The sequence below is a fragment of the Oncorhynchus mykiss genome, chromosome 2 (genome assembly GCF_013265735.2).
Source record: "Oncorhynchus mykiss isolate Arlee chromosome 2, USDA_OmykA_1.1, whole genome shotgun sequence".
NCBI lineage: Eukaryota > Metazoa > Chordata > Actinopteri > Salmoniformes > Salmonidae > Oncorhynchus > Oncorhynchus mykiss.
Genome location: NC_048566.1, coordinates 20,412,765 through 20,431,116, shown reverse-complemented (window position 1 = coordinate 20,431,116; position 18,352 = coordinate 20,412,765). Strand labels below are relative to the sequence as shown.

The 18,352-nt window shown below is 42.9% G+C and overlaps 1 protein-coding gene across 2 annotated transcripts; it reads left to right on the top strand.

The window, feature by feature from the left end:
• The first annotated feature begins 10,192 nt into the window (after window positions 1-10,192).
• On the top strand, window positions 10,193-17,618 carry LOC118936525 (complement C1r subcomponent-like). Of its 2 annotated transcripts, none has more exons than XM_036941302.1 (9): window positions 10,193-10,478; window positions 10,735-10,919; window positions 11,065-11,139; window positions 11,270-11,460; window positions 11,614-11,831; window positions 11,989-12,350; window positions 12,518-12,729; window positions 12,984-13,201; window positions 14,850-15,028. In XM_036941302.1, exons 1-9 carry the CDS (start codon window positions 10,453-10,455, stop codon window positions 14,863-14,865), a joined length of 1,503 nt encoding a protein of 500 aa, XP_036797197.1. In that variant the 5' UTR covers window positions 10,193-10,452; the 3' UTR covers window positions 14,866-15,028. The 2 variants fall into 2 exon arrangements, with proteins under 2 accessions (XP_036797197.1, XP_036797195.1); XM_036941300.1 differs by lacking the exon at window positions 14,850-15,028 and adding an exon at window positions 17,119-17,618 and having other exon boundaries at window positions 10,195-10,478.
• Window positions 17,619-18,352: the final 734 nt, after the last annotated feature.

Here is an 18,352-nt window from a genome sequence, read left to right as displayed (position 1 = left end):
GGAATCAGGAGGATGGGGAAATGATCAGATTTGCCAAATGGTGAGGGAGAGCTTTGTATGCATCTCTGTGTGTGAAGTATAGGTGGTCTTGAGTTATTTTCCCTCTGGTTGCACATTTAACATGCTGATAGAAACTTGGTAAAACCAATTTAAGTTTCTCTGCATTAAAGTCCCCGGCTACTAGGAGCGCCGCCTCTGGGTGAGCGTTTTCTTGTTTTCTTATGGCAGAATACAGCTCATTCAATGCTATCTTCCCAGTAACCGTCCATTTTATTGTCCAACGATTGCATGTTTGCTGGCAGAATTGAGAGAAGTGGGGGTTCATTCGATAGCCTCCGACTTCTCAGAAAGCAGCCTGCTCTCCAGCCTCTCTTTCTCCGCCTCCTCTTCATGCAGATCACTGGGGTCGGGGCCTGTTCCCAAGGGAGCCGTATATCCTCCGCCTCGGGCTCGTCAGAGTCGTGAAAGAAGAAAAATAATTCTGCTAGTCCATGGTGAGTAATCGCAGTCCTGATGTCTAGAAGTTGTTTTCGATCATTAGAGATGGTAACGGCAACATTATGTACAAAAATAGTAAAAAACATGTTACAAACAACGCAGATAAACTAACAAAAAAACACAATCGGTTAGGGCGCGTAAAACGTCTACCTTCTGCTCTGGCGCCATCTATTTTATTGTTTTGGCATTAAGACGTGAAACATATGAGTTTCTAATCAATGTAAAAAGAAGAATAATTGCGTTAATAAAGCTGCATACAAACATGGTCTCTTTTTTGCTTTCTTGAGTAAGGAAGCTCCAAAATGCAGGTGTTTCAGCCTTGCTCAGCCAAAGCTTTCTGTGGTGGTGGGGCATCCAGCAGAAAATATGAGGGGTTGGTAATGTTCTCTAGTTCGCCCCTGTGATTGGCTCAGTGTTGTGTCACTCATGGGGAACTACGTAACCGAAAAATCTACATGGAGAGCTTGAAAATTCAAGCCCCTTGGGTGCTGCCATAGAGTCACTGTACATTAGAAGTGCACAACCAAGAAGGCTCAAGGTCATTGGCCAAAGATAAAATTACATCAAATCAAGTCATATCTACCATAGCTTTGATTGGACTGATGATGTCAACATCATACTTTCAAAATCTTAATTTGCAAGCTAGACAAGCAGTCATCATCATGAATCATGTCGACAAATTACTGGCAAATCCTTTTCAATCCTTGTCATATGAAGATAAATTACAGATAAAATGTATCATCGGCCATTGGACATAAACATTACACAATAAGTTGAAATTGCAATTTCATCAATCAATCAAATGTATTTATAAAGCCCTTTTTACATCCGCTGATATCACAAAGTGCTGTACAGAAACCCAGCCTAAAACACCAAACAGCAAGCAATGCAGATGTAGAAGCACGGTGGCTAGGAAAAACTCCCTGGAAAGGCAGGAACCTAGGAAGAAATCTAGAGAGGAACCAGGCTCTGAGGGGTGGCCAGTCCTCTTCTGGCTGTGCCGGGTTGAGATTATAACAGTACATGGCCAAGATGTTCATAGATGACCAGCAGGGTCAAATAATAATAATAATAATCACAGTGTTTGTAGATTGAGCAACAGGTTGAAACTGGAGCAGCAGCACGACAAGGTGGACTGGGGAAAGCAAGGAGTCATCAGGCCAGGTAGTCCTGATGCGTGGTCCCAGGGCTCAGGTTCTCCAGGAGGGGAGAGGGAGAGAATTATAGAGAGCATACTTAAATTCACACAGGACACCGGATAAGACAGGAGAAATACTCACCCTAGGGACGGGATGGAAGAGCACCAGTAAGCCAGTGACTCATCCCCCATAATAGGGTTAGAGGCAGAGAATCCCGGTGGAGAGAGGGGAACCGGCCAGGCAGAGACCGCAAGGGCAACTCGTTGTTGCTCCAGTGCCTTTCCGTTCACCTTCACACCCCTGGGCCAGACTACACTCAATCATATGACCTACTGAAGAGATCAGTTTTCAATAAAAGACTTAAAGGTTGAGACTGAGTCTGCATCTCTCACATGGATAGGCAGACCATTCCATAAAAATGGAGCTCAATAGGAGATAGACTTGCCCCCAGCTGTTTGCTTAGAAATTCTAGGGACAATAAGGAGGCCTATGTCTTGTGACCGTAGCGTATGTGTAGGTATGTATAGCAGGACCAAATTGGAGAGATAGTTAGGAGCAAGTCCATGTAATTCTTTGTAAGTAAGCAGTAAACCTTGAAATCAGCCCTAGGCTTAACAGGAAGCCAGTGTAGAGCGGCTAGGACTGGAGTAATATAATCAAATTTTTTGGTTCTAGTCAAGATTCTAGCAGCCGTGTTTAGCACTAACTGAAGTTTATTTAGTGCTTTGTCCAGGTAGCTGGAAAGTAGAGCAGTCTAATCTGGAATTGACAAAAGCATGGGTTAACTTTTCTGCATAATTTTTGGACAGAAAGTTTCTGATTTTTGCAATGATACGAAGATGGAAAAAAGCTGTACTTGAAATAGTCTTGATATGTTCGTCAAAATAGAGATCAGGGTCCAGAGTAACGCCAAGGTCCTTCACAGTTTTATTTGAGACGACTTTACAACCATCAAGATGAATTGTTTCTTGGGACCTAGAACTACCATCTCTGTTTTGTCTGAGTTTAAACAAAAAGATTTGCCGCCATCCACTTCCTTATGTCTGAAACACAGGCTTCCAATGAGGACAATTTTGGGGCTGCACCGTGTTTCATCGAAATGGACAGCTGTGTATTGTCTGCACTGCAGTGAAAGTTAACATTGTGTTTCCCGAATGACATCAACAAGAGGTCAAATATATAGCGAAAACAATAGTGGTCCTAAAACGGAACCTTGAGGAACACCGAAATGTACAGTTGATTTGTCAGAGGACAAACCATCCACAGAGACAAACTGATATCTTTCCGATAGACCAATTTAGGTTTCCGATCTCTCCAAAAGAATGTGGTGATCGATGGTGTCAAAAGCAGCACTAAGGTCTAGGAGCACGAGGACAGATGCAGAGCCTTGGTCTGACGCCATTAAAAAGTAATTTACCACCTTCACGAGTGCAGTCTCAGTGCTATGATGGGGTCTAAAACCAGACAGAAGCATTTCATATACGTTGTTTGTCTTCAGGAAGACAGTGAGTTGCTGCGCAACTGCTTTTTCCCAAATTTTGGAGAGGAATGGGAGATTCGATATAGGCCGATAGTTTTTTATTTTCTGGGTCAAGGTTTGGCTATTTCAAGAGAGCCTTTATTACTGCCATTTTTAGTGAGTTTGATACACACCTGGTGGATAGGGAGACGTTTATTATGTTCAACATAGGAGGGCCAAGTTGGAATAGGGTCCAGTACGCAGCTTGAAGGTTTAGAGGCCATTACTATTTTCATGAATGTGTCAAGAGATATAGGATTTAAAAAACTTGAGTGTCTCCCTTGATCCTAGGTCCTGGTAGTGTTGTGCAGACTCGGGACAACTGAGCTTTGGAGAAATACGCATATTTAAAGAGGAGTCCGTAATTTGCTTTCTAATGATCACGATCTTTTCGTCAAAGAAGTTCATGAATTTATCATTGCTGAAGTAAAAGCCATCCTCTCTTGGGGAATGCTTGTTAGTTAGCTTTGCGACAGTATCAAAAATAAAATGTAGGATTGTTCTTATTCTGGAAAAATAGTTTGGAATTATTGGAAAAATAGGATGATCAAGAAGTGTGAGGGCTCTTCGATGTTGCACTGTACAGTCTTTCCAAGCTAGTCGGAAGACTTCCAGTTTGGTGGAGCGCCATTTCCGTTTAAATTTTTTGGAAGCTTGCTTCAAGGCTCCAGTATTTTCTGTATGCCAGGGAGCTAGTTTCTTATGACAAATGTTTTTTTGTTTTTAGTGGTGCAACTGCATCTAGTGTATTACGCAAGGTTAAATTTAGTTCCTCGGGTGGTTAACCACTTTTTGTACTCCGACATCCTTGGGTAGGTGGAGAAAGTCTGGAAAGGCATCTAGGAATCTTTGGGTTGTCTGAGAATTTATAGCACAGCTTTTGATGATCCTTGGTTGTGGTCTGAGCAGATTATTTGTTGCGATTGCAAACGTAATAAATTGGTGGTCCGATAGTCCAGGATTATGAGGAAAAACATTAAGATCCACAATATTTATTCCATGGGACAAAACTAGGTCCTGAGTATGACTCTGGCAGTGTGTAGGTCCGGAGACATGTTGGACAAAACCCACTGACTCGATGATGGCTCTGAAATACTTTTTGAGTGGGTCTGTGGACTTTTCCATGTCAACGTTAAAGTCACCAAAAATGTGAATATTATCTGCCATGACTACAAGGTCCGATAGGAATTGAGGGAACTCAGTGAGAAACGCTATACGGCCCAGGAGGCCTGTAAACAGTAGCTACAAAAAGTGATTGAGTAGGCTGCATAGATTTCATGAGTAGAAACTCAAAAGACAAAAACACAGTCATTTTTTCTTTAGTAAATTGAAATGTGCGATTGTAAATGTTAGCAACACAACGCGGTTGGATTAAGAAGAAGTTAGCTTTTAAATTATGTATGTTCATGAATGTTTAATATTACAATTTTGTCAGTTGAATTTGGCACGCTCCAGCTTCACCGGATGTTGACGATCTTGACTCGATAGCGGGATCCTTGCTCTAAGAGGTTAAAGGTCTCTTTTCCAAGTATAAAAGGATAAACATTCAACATCATGGGCCGGAAAAGGTTGAATACATTGCCCACATTGTCAATCAGTACCAAAAAAAATCTGCAGCATTGACGGTCCCCAGGAACACAGTGGTCTCCATCATTCAAAAATGGAAGAAGTTTGGAACCACCAAGACTCTTCCTAGAGCTGGCTGCACTCCACCAATTAGGCCTTTATACTTACACAGCCCGCTTGGAGTTTGCCAAAAGGCACCTAAAGACTCGCAGACCATGAGAAACAAGATTCTCTAGTCTGTTGAAACCAAGATTGAACTTTTTGGCCTGAATGCCAAGCGTCACGTCTGGAGGAAACCTGGCATCATCCCTACGGTGAAGCATGATGGAGCAAGAAGCATCATGCTGTAGGGATGTTTTTCAGCAGCAGAGACTGGGAGACTAGTCAGGATCAATGGAAAGATTAATGGAGCAAAGTACAGAGAGATCCTTGATGAAAACCTGTTCCAGAGCGCTCAGGACTAGAGGTCGACCGATTAATCGGAATGTCCGATTAATTAGGGCCGATTTCAAGTTTTCATAACTTATTTAATATATATTTAACTAGGCAAGTCAGTTAAGAACACATTCTTATTTTCAATGACGGACTAGGAACAGTGGGTTAACTGCCTTGTTCACGGGCAGAACGTCAGATTTTCACCTTGTCAGCTCGGGGGATCCAATCTTGCAAACCGTACAGTTAACTAGTCCAACGCAATAACGACCTGTCTCTCTCTCATTGCACTCCACAAGTTACGCGAATGCAGTAAGCCAAGGTAAGTTGCTAGCCAGGAGGAAAGCATGGCCAGCCGTAGAAAAATGTTTATTGACATTTTCGATTATCATGGATTTATCGGTGGTGACCATGTAACCTAGCCTCAGTGCAGTGGGCAGCTGGGAGGAGGTGCGCTTGTTCTCCATGGACTTTACAGTGTAGCCTTTGATTTCCTGACTGACTGCGTGTATTGGTTCCTGACTTCACTGAACAGTTGCATGTCGCGGGGGCTATTTGATGCAATTGCAGTCCGCCACAGGATGCTTTTGTGCTGGTCAAGGGCAGTCATGTCTGGAGTGAACCAAAGGCTATATCTGTTCTAAGTTCTACATTTTTTTGAAAGTGGCATGCTTATTTAAGATGGTGAGGAAATTACTTTTAAAGAATGACCAGGCATCCTCGACTGACGGGATGAGGTCAAAATCCTTTCAGGATACTCATGCCAGGTCGATTAGAAAGGCCTGCTCGCAGAAGTGTTTTAGGGAGCGTTTGACAGTGATGAGGGGTGGTCATTTGACCGTGGACCCATAGCGGATGCAGGCAATGAGGCAGTGATTGCTAAGATCTTGGTTGAAAACAGCAGAGGTGTATTTGCAGGGCAAGTTGGTCAGGATAATACAGTGCCTTGCGAAAGTATTCGGACCCCTTGAACTTTGCAACCTTTTGCCACATTTCAGGCTTCAAACATAAAGATAAAAAACTGTATTTTTTTGTGAAGAATCAACAACAAGTGGGACACAATCATGAAGTGGAACGACATTTATTGGATATTTCAAACTTTTTTAACAAATCAAAAACTGAAAAATTGGGCGTGCAAAATTATTCAGCCCCTTTACTTTCAGTGCAGCAAACTCTCTCCAGAAGTTCAGTGAGGATCTCTGAATGATCCAATGTTGACCTAAATGACTAATGATGATAAATACAATCCGCCTGTGTGTAATCAAGTCTCCGTATAAATGCACCTGCACTGTGAAAGTCTCAGAGGTCCGTTAAAAGCGCAGAGAGCATCATGAAGAACAAGGAACACACCAGGCAGGTCCGAGATACTGTTGTGAAGAAGTTTAAAGCCGGATTTGGATACAAAAAGATTTCCCAAGCTTTAAACATCCAAAGGAGCACTGTGCAAGCGATAATATTGAAATGGAAGGAGTATCAGACCACTGCAAATCTACCAAGACCTGGCCGTCCCTCTAAACTTTCAGCTCATACAAGGAGAAGACTGATCAGAGATGCAGCCAAGAGGCCCATGATCACTCTGGATGAACTGCAGAGATCTACAGCTGAGGTGGGAGACTCTGTCCATAGGACAACAATCAGTCGTATATTGCACAAATCTGGCCTTTATGGAAGAGTGGCAAGAAGAAAGCCATTTCTTAAAGATATCCATAAAAAGTGTTGTTTAAAGTTTGCCACAAGCCACCTGGGAGACACACCAAACATGTGGAAGAAGGTGCTCTGGTCAGATGAAACCAAAATTGAACTTTTTGGCAACAATGCAAAACGTTATGTTTGGCGTAAAAGCAACACAGCTCATCACGCTGAACACACCATCCCCACTGTCAAACATGGTGGTGGCAGCATCATGGTTTGGGCCTGCTTTTCTTCAGCAGGGACAGGGAAGATGGTTAAAATTGATGGGAAGATGGATGGAGCCAAATACAGGACCATTCTGGAAGAAAACCTGATGGAGTCTGCAAAAGACCTGAGACTGGGACGGGGATTTGTCTTCCAACAAGACAATGATCCAAAACATAAAGCAAAATCTACAATGGAATGGTTAAAAAATAAACATATCCAGGTGTTAGAATGGCCAAGTCAAAGTCCAGACCTGAATCCAATTGAGAATCTGTGGAAAGAACTGAAAACTGCTGTTCACAAATGCTCTCCATCCAACCTCACTGAGCTCGAGCTGTTTTGCTAGGAGGAATGTGAAAACATTTCAGTCTCTCGATGTGCAAAACTGATAGAGACATACCCCAAGCGACTTACAGCTGTAATCGCAGCAAAAGGTGGCGCTACAAAGTATTAACTTAAGGGGGCTGAATAATTTTGCACGCCCAATTTTTCAGTTTTTGATTTGTTAAAAAAGTTTGAAATATCCAATAAATGTCGTTCCACTTCATGATTGTGTCCCACTTGTTGTTGATTCTTCACAAAAAAATACAGTTTTATATCTTTATGTTTGAAGCCTGAAATGTGGCAAAAGGTCGCAAAGTTCAAGGGGGCCGAATACTTTCGCAAGGCACTGTATCTATGACGGGTGCCAATGTTTACAGATTTAGGGTTGTACCTGGTGGGTTCCTTTATGATTTGTGTGAGATTGAGGGCATCTAGCTTAGATTGTAGGACTGCTGGGGTGTTAAGCATATCCCAGTTTAGGTCACCTAACAGAACGAACTCTGAAGATAGATGAGGGGCAATCAATTCACATATGGTGTCCAGGGCACAGCTGGGAGCTGAGGGGGGTCTATAACAGGCGGCAACAGTGAGAGACTTATTTCTGGAGAGATTCATTTTTAAAATTAGAAGCTCAAAATGTTTGGGCATAGACCTGGAAAGTATGACAGAACTTTGCAAGCTATCTCTGCAGTAGATTGCAACTCCTTCCCCTTTGGCAGTTCTATCTTGACGGAAAATGTTGTAGTTGGGTATGGAAATCTCCACATTTTTGGTGGCCTTCCTAATCAGGATTCAGACACGGCAAGGACATCAGGGTTGGCTGAGTGTGCTAAAGCAGTGAGTAAAACAGGAGGAGGCTTCTGATGTTAACATGCATGTATCCAAGGCTTTATCGATTACAGAAGTGAACAAATGAGAGTGCCTGGGGACAAGCAGGGCCTGTGTTAACCTCTACATCACCTGAGGAACAGAGGAGGAGTAGGATGAGGGTACGGCTTAAGGCTATCAAAACTGGTCGTCTAGTGCGTTGGGGACAGAGAATAAAAGGAGCAGATTTCTGGGCATGGTAGAATAGATTCAGGGCATAATATGCAGACAGGGGTATGGTATGGTGCAGGTACAGTGGAGGTAAGCCCAGGCACTGAGTGATGATAAGAAGAGAGGTTGCATCTCTGGACGTGCTGGTTATACTGGGTGAGGTCATGTGATGGGGGTGGGACAAAGGAGAAATCTGAGGCATGTAGAGTGGGACTAGGGGCTCCACTGTAAACTAAAACAATGATAACTATCCTAAACAACAGTATACAAGGCATATTGACATTTGAGAGACATAAAGCGAGGCATAGAGCAATCACAGGTGTTGATTGGGAGAGCTAGCTAAGACAACAACAGCTAATCAGCTAAGACAACAACAACAGGAAAAATGACGATGAATGGGCAGATAGGTCCTGTGTGTAGTTAACCGACCCCGAGTTTTGGGTCTAGGGCCGACAGATAGTTATTTTTTATTTTTTATGGAGTACCGTGATAAATGAACAGTCCAGCAGGCATCAGCTATGTAGCCAAGTGATCATAGGGTCCAGTGAACAGCAATAGATGGAACAGGGAAGCCGCGGGGTATTCATTACTACACTAGCATGTGGGAGACACAGCGTTTAAAGTTAGCAGGCCGGGGTCAGTAGAAGTGTCTGCTCCGACGTCCGGCCATGGCCGGTTGAGGCCACAGCGGATGGAATTACGCCTGCGGACCAGTCGTGGTGGTACGGCGGGGGCGCCGTGTCGACAAAGGGTCCGGGCCATATGGCGAGAGAGGTATTGTAGTTGTAGTAATTTAGTTTGCTAGCCGGGAGATGCGCCTGGCTCGCGGCTAACTGGTGCTAGCTTCAGGGCAGGGGCGTTAGCCACTATAGCCACTCAGTAGCAGCTAGTTAGCAGCGATGATCCGCTTCAAAGGTCCAGAGCTTACGGCAAGTATCCGGTGGAGTAGTGGATTCTAGCCATGTCTGGGAGGCATCGGCTGGGTAACCGGGTGATCACAGAGTAGTCCGGGAGGTGGACCTGGCTCAGGGCTAGCTTCGGGGCTGGGTCACTCGGTGGCAGCTAGCTAGCTGTGATGATCACAAGTAATGGTCCAGGGTTTACTGCAGGAATCAGGCGTTGTAGTTGAGAAAAACAGTCAGAGGCTGGTAGGTATTATCCAGGCTAATAAAAACAGTTGGTGCCTGTGCAGAAAGTAAAGGCCGCTAGCAGTGGCTAACAATGACTAAATAGCTAGTAGCTAATTAGCTGGTTAGCTTCTGATGACTAGCTTCTTATGTTGGTTCTGGCTATAAGGTCTAAAAAAAAAATTGCGGATCCGTGTCACATTGAGTGAGCAGGGTTACCGGAAGGTATATTTAATTTAAAAATAGAAAAGAGACTTAAAATAAATTGAAATATATACAAAAAATACAAAAAATACAAAAAGTAGAGGAGAGGACGACAAACCACGTCTGCACTGCTATGCCATCTTGGAGTGCTGTGCTAGTTGAATGTCCTTCAATATATGCGCGCTGAATGTCTGTCAATTTGATTACTGTAAAATAGCATTGTATCTGGTCAACAACAAAAAAAATCCAAAAAGTTTACTAACTTGGCAACATGCTGATTGTTCGGCTATTTGAGCCAGTAAATGGGGCTTTACTATTCTTAAGTAGCGGAATGACTTTTGCATCCTCCAGGCCTGAGGGCACACACTTTCTAGTAGGCTTAAATTGAAGATATGACACTTTGTGACAACTGCTGCTCTATAGATACATTTGATTGTTCATGTTTCTCATCTCATCTGCACGTTTCGGTTGTCTTTAATCTGGTTTCCGCCACTCTGTCAATCTACTTAGTTTGTCGATATCTTTCTGGGCCAAGTCAAACAGAGACGTTTTTTAACATGACTTTTAGACTCTTTAGTCAAACTCCCCACTAAAACAAACAGTCAGCTACAGTACCTGGAAGGCTGAGAGGCTGTGAAATACAGAGCGAGGTCTTCAGGTCTTACACAGCAGGTTCATTCACCATAGTCTCTCCTGTCCAATCACAGTCATGGACTGGGTCTATTCAACACTCTGGTAAGTCTACTGTTGTTGTTTCTATTTGTTTCTATTGCTGTTTCTGGCTAATTTTCCATGTCTCCCCTGCTTGGATTCAAGATGTCATAATATTACTAAACAGACGTTCAGTTACAGTGATTTACACCCATATTAAGTATGAATTATGAGATCATGACTAATCACTTTTTGTATGGTATGTCTCAACATGATTATTTTATGATCCAACACACTTAGTCTCAAATCTCCCCTTCCCATATACTGACTGTGTGTCCAGGCTGCTGGGTGTGTCTGTGTGTGAGTTTTGGGTTCCAGTCTCTTCTGCAGTGATTGGCTGTGGGGAACCTGAACCGTTGCCGAATGGAAGGGTGACGTTCATATCTGGCTCTCAGAACCAGCACCTCTCAGTCATTCAGTACCAATGCAATGAGCAGTTCTACAGTCTTCCTGAAGGACATAATGGTGATACTAAAATCATCCTTATATTCTTCACTAGAGTGACATCTGTTTTTAACCTACAAAACCTTTTGTAAATTAAACAACTACAACTATTCACTGCCTAATGCATGTATTGTGTAATGACATCTCTGTCACGCATGTTTACCAGGAAACTTCACATGTTCATCAGACGGAAAGTGGAAAGACCACCTGAACAGCTCACTGATTCCTCAATGTATCCCAGGTAACTCACAGTTTCACCCTTGAGTGTGTGTTTGTGTGTGTGTACTGTGTATTGTATGTTTTCTCTCCCTGTGTGTATCTACAGTCAGTCTGTCTCTGGATGACCAGTAGGGGTCTCTGTCTGTCCATAGTGTGTGGTTGTCCTACAGTGAAACTTTCAGGATTTGGAAGGATTTTGGGGGGAGAGCCAGCTCCAGCTGGATCCTTCCCCTGGCAGGTGTTGTTGACAGGTAATGGTAGAGGAGGAGGGATAGTTATCGGGGACCGCTGGATCATGACTGCAGCACATGTCCTAGATCGATATCACTGGGAGTTTCCTAAGGTGAGTTGTGTGTGTTAATGAATAGAAACATGGGTTACCTTTCTGACTTGACTCATCTGTGCTAGATATGTGATATGATACAATGGAAAAATGGACTGTCTGACTGCTGATTAAGTGTACATCTTAAGTGTGACTAATTTACCCTGTCCAAAGGTATATGTTGGACACAACAATGTGGATGAGCTCATCCAGTCTCCACCTCTTGAGGTCGCCTCTCTCCATATTCACCCTGAATACAACAATATAGGTGATGTAAACTACGACCATGACATCGCCCTGATCCATCTCAAACATCCAATCACATTCAATGCTCATATCATGCCACTGTGTCTGCCAGCAAAGGACGCTAAATATCCGACTGGGCGGAATGGGTAAGTTTTATGTCTAAAACAGTCAGCTGCAAATATCTGCATGTAATCTTTCACTCAATTTGTGCATATTTGCAGATTTTTGTATTGATTGTTAAAATTGTTGAGTCGCACAACAGCTTATGTCTATTCCATTCTTCTCTCTTTCTCTCTGCTTCAGCTTAATTTCAGGATTTGGCAACAAAGAGCGTGATATGGCTACCAATAACCTCATGTATGTTCCTCTACCTGTGGTGAACCAGACAATCTGTAGGAAATCTATTGAGAAGGTGAAAAATGAAAGAAATCTCAGTCTAACAGACAACATGCTCTGTGCTGGGAATTCTGAGGGAGGCAAGGACTCCTGTACGGGAGACAGTGGAGGAGCGTACATCCTGAAGGAGGGTGATTATTTCTGGGCAGCAGGGATCGTCAGCTGGGGGATTAACTGTGGAGAGCCTGGACAATATGGGGTCTACACCCGTGTGGCTAACTACGTAGACTGGATCAAGAAGACCATAGAGGAGGAAGAGCAAAAAACAAGTGAGAAACATTCTAAAATATAACTATTATGGATGTGTTTGTGTGTTTTGTTGTTTTGTGCATGTGCTTTGGCTGTATGCTTTTCTACAGTAATAATGGACCCAATGTGGAATCTGAACCATTGCTGAGAGAAGAAATTACATTTTGTTATTTTCCTGATCCACCAGTCTGTGGAAGACCTATGGTGTCCATAGAAATACACCAAAGGATTCTGGGAGGAGAGGTAGCTCCAAAAGGAACATTTCCCTGGCAGATGCTTCTCAGTGTGGAAGGAGGCCGATCAGGAGGGATGGTCATCGGGGACAGGTGGATCCTGACTGCTGCTCATGGCCTGGTGCATCAACATAACAACCAAGTCATCAAGAAGAGTGAAGTTATGGTAGTGCAATAATGATTATGGCAGTGATTAGATAATGACCTGGGGCTGGAGTTTTATCTGATTAACTCTGGTCGAGAATTATAGGCTTATCATAGAAAAACTCCTGGCCCTACATCTGAGATGATGACAAAGATTGAGGAAGGAGTGGAGAGACAATAAACATGCTTATGGGTGCTCATAGTTGAATAAACTACTATTTCCACCCAGTAGTTAAATGCAGTAACTGACTGAAATTTTTATTCACTTCATAACAGGCATACGTTGGCGACAACAATGTGGAAAACCTCCTTCAGTCTCCACCTCTTGAAGTGGCCTCTCTCCATCCTCACCCTGGGTACAGTAACACAGACGGTTTATCCTTCAACCACGACATTGCCTTGATCAAGCTTCAACACCCACTCACATTCAGTAGTTCCATCATGCAAGTGTGTCTGCCTGCAAAGGGCGCTGAATACTCCACTGGAAGAGTTGGGTAAGAGTTTGCTCTCCTGTGCAGTAAATGTTTGATATTTGACAGTATAGTTATTGGGCATTCTCTATTTCTGTTTCCATTGTATTTTTTTTCTTCCTAAAACTACCTCAATGCAATGGAAACAGAAGCTATGATACTGCATTTGTCATTTATCTTTCTCTAGTCCTGTTTATACTTGGTTCTAACTTGCATCCTTTGTCCTGATCTTATCCACATTCTGATTGTCCCCAAATTATTACACAGGTGTAGACAATCAAAAGACACATTGTGATCTGATTGTGATCAGATCATCCTGCCCACCTCCGGAGGTAGTCAGACATACATTGTGTTTGGAAATCTTACATTTGTAGACAGATCTGGACAGAGAAATCATTTAAATCATCATCATTATTCCGCCTTCTAAAATCATTGACAGAATTTGACCGATTACGTCGTCACAATGTGTCTTAGAATAAATTAATATTATTTTGTAGGAAAAGCTGTTTAACCTTTCTGATCTCCCCATCCCGGATCCGGGATCGTGAATACAGACTCAAGCTCATTACCATAACGCAACGTTAACGATTCATGAAAATTGCAAATTAAATGAAATAAATATGCTAGCTCTCAAGCTTAGCCTTTTGTTAACAACACTGTCATCTCAGATTTTCAAAATATGCTTCTCAACCATAGGAAAACAATCATTTGTGTAAAAGTAGCTACCTAGCGTAGCATTTAGCGTTAGCATTAGCGTTAGCATCCAGCACGCAACATTTCAACAAAAACATAAAAGCCTTCAAATAAAATCATTTACCTTTGAAGAACTTCAGATGTTTTCAATGAGGAGACTCTCAGTTAGATAGCAGATGCTCAGTTTTTCCCAAAATATTCTTTGTGTATTAGAAATAGCTCCGTTTTGTACATCACATTTGGCTACCAAAAAAAAACGAAAATTCAGTCCTCAAAACGCGAACTTTTTTCCAAATTAACTCCATAATATCGACTGAAAACATGGCAAACGTTGTTTAGAATCAATCCTCAAGGTGTTTTTCACATATCTCTTCGATGATATATCGTTCGTGGAAGCATGGTTTCCCCTCTCAATCAAATGGAAAAATACTTGCACATGGCTTTGCGCACCAGTTTCGACGCAGGACACCAGGCGGACACTTGGAAAATGTAGTCTCTTATGGTCAATCTTCCAATGATATGCCTACAAATACGTCACAATGCTGCCGACATCTTGGGGAAACGGCAGAATGTCTAAGCTTATTCCTGTCGCATTCACAGCCATATAAGGAGACATTAGAAAACAGAGCTTCAGAAATTCTGCTCATTTCCTGTTTGACGTATCATCTTGGTTTCGCCTGTAGAATGAGTTCTGGGGCACTTACAGACAAAATCTTTGCAGATTCTGAAACTTCAGAGTGTTTTCTTTCCAAAACTGCATAGTCGAGCATCTTTTCGTGACATAATATCGCGCTTAAAACGGGAAAGTTTTTTATCCAAACATGAAATAGCGCCCCTAGAGATGCAACTGGTTAATAATTTGAACAAATGAAGGGACCAGGAAATGTGGTCACAATGCAGACACAGTCGATGGATAACAGACACATTTTAATAGCATGTGTAGCACAGGAGTTTGACGACACCTTAATTGCCCTCAAAGCTCATCACTAAGCTAAGGACCCTGGGACTAAACACCTCCTTCTGCAACTGGATCCAGGACTTTCTGATGGACCGCCCCCAGGTGGTAAGTGTACGTAACAACAAATCCGCAACTGATCCTCAACACAGGGGCCCCTCAGGGATGCGTGCTCAGTCCCCTCCTGTGCTCCTGTGCTCCCAGGTCACTCATGACTGCATGGCCAGGCACGACTCCAACACCATCATGAATTTTGCCGATGACACAGCAGGCCTGATCACCGAGAACAACGAGACAGCCTATAGGGAGTAGGTCAGAGACCTGGCCATGTGGTGCCAGGACAACAACCTCTCCCTCAACGTGATCAAGACAAACAAGATGATTGTGGACTATAGGAAAATAATTGCCAAGCACGCCCCCATTCTCATCGACAGGGCTATAGTAGAGCAGGTTGAGAGCTTCAAGCTCCTTGGTGCCCATATCCCCAACAAATGAACATGATCCATGCATAGCAAGACAGTCGTGAAGGGGGCACGACAAAACCTATTCCCCCTCAGGAGACTGAAAAGATTTGGCATGGGTCCTCAGATCATCAAAAGGTTTTACAGCTGCACCATCGAGAGCATCCTGATGGGTTGCATCACTGCCTGGTATGGCAGCTGCTCAGCCTCCGACCGCAACCCACTATAGAGGGTAGTGGGTACAGCCCAGTACATCACTGGGGCCAAGCTTCCTGCCATTCAGGACCTCTGTACCAGGCGGTGTCAGATGAAGGCCCTAAAAATTGACAAAGACTCCAGCCACCCTAGTCATAGACTGTAATCTCTGCTACCGAACGGCAAGCAGTACCGGGCCGCCAAGTCTAGGTCCAAGAGGCTTCTAAACAGCTTCTATCCCCAAGCCACAAGACTCCTGAACATCTAATCAATTGGCTACCCAGACTATTTGCATTGCCCCGCCCCCTCTTTTACACTGCTGCTACTCTGTTATTATCTATGCATAGTCACTTGAATAACTCTACCTACACTACCGTTCAAAAGTTTGGGGTCACTTAGAAATATTCTTCTTTTTGAAAGAAAAGCACATTTTTTGTCCATTAAAATATAATCAAATTGATCAGAATACAGTGTAGACATTGTTAATGTTGTAAATGACTATTGTAACTGAAAAGGGCAGATTTTTTATGGAATATCTACATAGGCGTACAGCTGCCAATTATCAGCAACCATCACTCCTGTGTTCCAATGGCATGTTGTGTTAGCCTTTTGAAATGATAAACTTGGATATGCTAATTGATCATTAGAAAATAATTTTGCAATTATGTTAGCACAGCTGAAAACGGTTGTGCCGATTAAAAAAGCAACAAAACTGGCCTTCATTTGACTAGTTGAGTATCTGGAGCATCAGCATTTGTGGATTTGATTAGATGCTCAAAATGACCAGAAACAAAGAACTTTCTTCTGAAACGCATCAGTCTATTCTTGTTTTGAGAAAGGAAGGCTATTCCATGTGAGAAATTGACAAGAAACTGAGGATCTCGTACAACGCTGTGTACTACTCCCTTCACAGAACAGCGCAAACTGGCACTAACCAGACTAGAAAGAGTAGTGGGAGGCACCGGTGCACAACTGAGCAAGAGGACAAGTACATTAGAGTGTCTAGTTTGAGAAACAGATGTCTCACAAGTCCTCAACTGGCAGCTTCATTAAATAGTACCCGTAAAACACCAGTTTCAAAGTCAACAGTGAAGAGGCGACTCCGGGATGCTGGCCTACTAGGCAGAGTTGCAAAGAAAAAGCCTTATCTCAGACTGGCCAATAAAATGAAAAGATTGAGTTGGGCAAAATAACACAAACACTGGACAGAGGGAACTCTGCCTAGAAGGCCAGTATTCCAGAGTCGCCTCTTCACTGTTGACATTGAGACTGGTGTTTTGCATTGTTGTTTAAGGGCTTGTAAGTAAGCATTTCACTGTAAAGTTTGTGTGCAGGGCATGTGACAAATAAAAATGGATTTGGATTTGATTTGAATTGGTGAGGATGGGCATGTGGTAATGGCTGGAGCCGAATCAGTGGAAAGGTATGAACAACATCAAACACATGGTTTCCATGTCTTTGATGCAATTCCATTCGCTACGTTCCAGCCATTATCATGAGCCGTCCTCCCCTGAGTAGCCCCTGGAAATGTGGGCACAATCTGAATGTAGACAAGATCAGGACAAAGGACCAATGTTAGCACCAGGTATAAACGGGACTTCTCTCTCGGTCTCTCTCTCCCGCCCTCCCTCTCTCAGCTGGGTTTCAGGGTTTGGCCTCAAAGATGATGATGAAAAGCCCAGTAACCTCAGATATGTCCGGATTCCCCTGGTGGACCAGGCGAAGTGCAGAAGCTCTATTGATGAGGTGAGGAAGAAGAAGAGAGAAGCCCCTGATTTGACAGACGGCATGTTCTGTGCCGGGTTACCAGAGGGTGGAAAGGACACCTGTGCAGGGGATGGTGGAGGGCCGTATGTCCTGAAGTATGGGGGTGTTTTCTGGGCAGCAGGGATCGCCAGCTGGGGAATTGACTGTGGAGAACCAGGCCAATATGGGGTCTACACCCGTGTAGCTAACTATGTAGAATGGATCAAGAAGACTATGGAGGAGAATCGAAATTAGGGCTGTATAAATTATGCAAGAAATGTTTGAGTTTGTCGAGGATAGCAGCAAATATACAATATAAACACAATATATGTTTTTTTATTGAATTAAGGGTTTTCTGTAACTGGAGCATATTAAATACATGTTAAGTCTGTTTTTTATTATTACAATTGTTATTATCAACTGTATAGGTCATTTTAATACATTGAGTGTACAAAACATTAGCTCTTTCCATGACATACAGTGCATTCGGAAAGTATTTAGACCCCTTGACTTTTCAAAATGTTATTACGTTACAGCCTTAGTCTAAAATGTATAAAATATAATACAGTTGAAGTCGGAGGTTTACATACAGTACACCTTAGCCAAATACATTTAAACTCAGTTTTTCACAATTCCTGACATTTAATCATAGTAAAAAATCCCTGTTTTAGGTCCGTTAGGATCACCACTTTATTTTAAGAATGTGAAATGTCAGAAAAATAGTAGAGCGAATGATTTATTTCAGCTTTTATTTCTTTCAACACATTCCCAGTGGGCCAGAAGTTTACATACACTCAATTAGTATTTGGTAGCATTGCCTTTAAATTGATTAACTTGGGTTAAACGTTTTGGGTAGCCTTCCACAAGCTTCCCACAATAGGTTGGGTGAATTTTGGCCCATTCCTCCTGACAGAACTAGTGTAACTGAGTCAGGTTTGTAGGCCTCCTTACGCTCACACACTTTTTCAATTCTGCATACACATTCTCAATAGGAGTGAGGTCAGGGCTTTGTGATGGCCACTCCAATAGCTTGACTTTGTTGTCCTTAAGCCATTTTCTACAACTTTGGAAGTATGCTTGGGGTCATTGTCCATTTGGAAGACCCATTTGCGACCAAGCTTTACT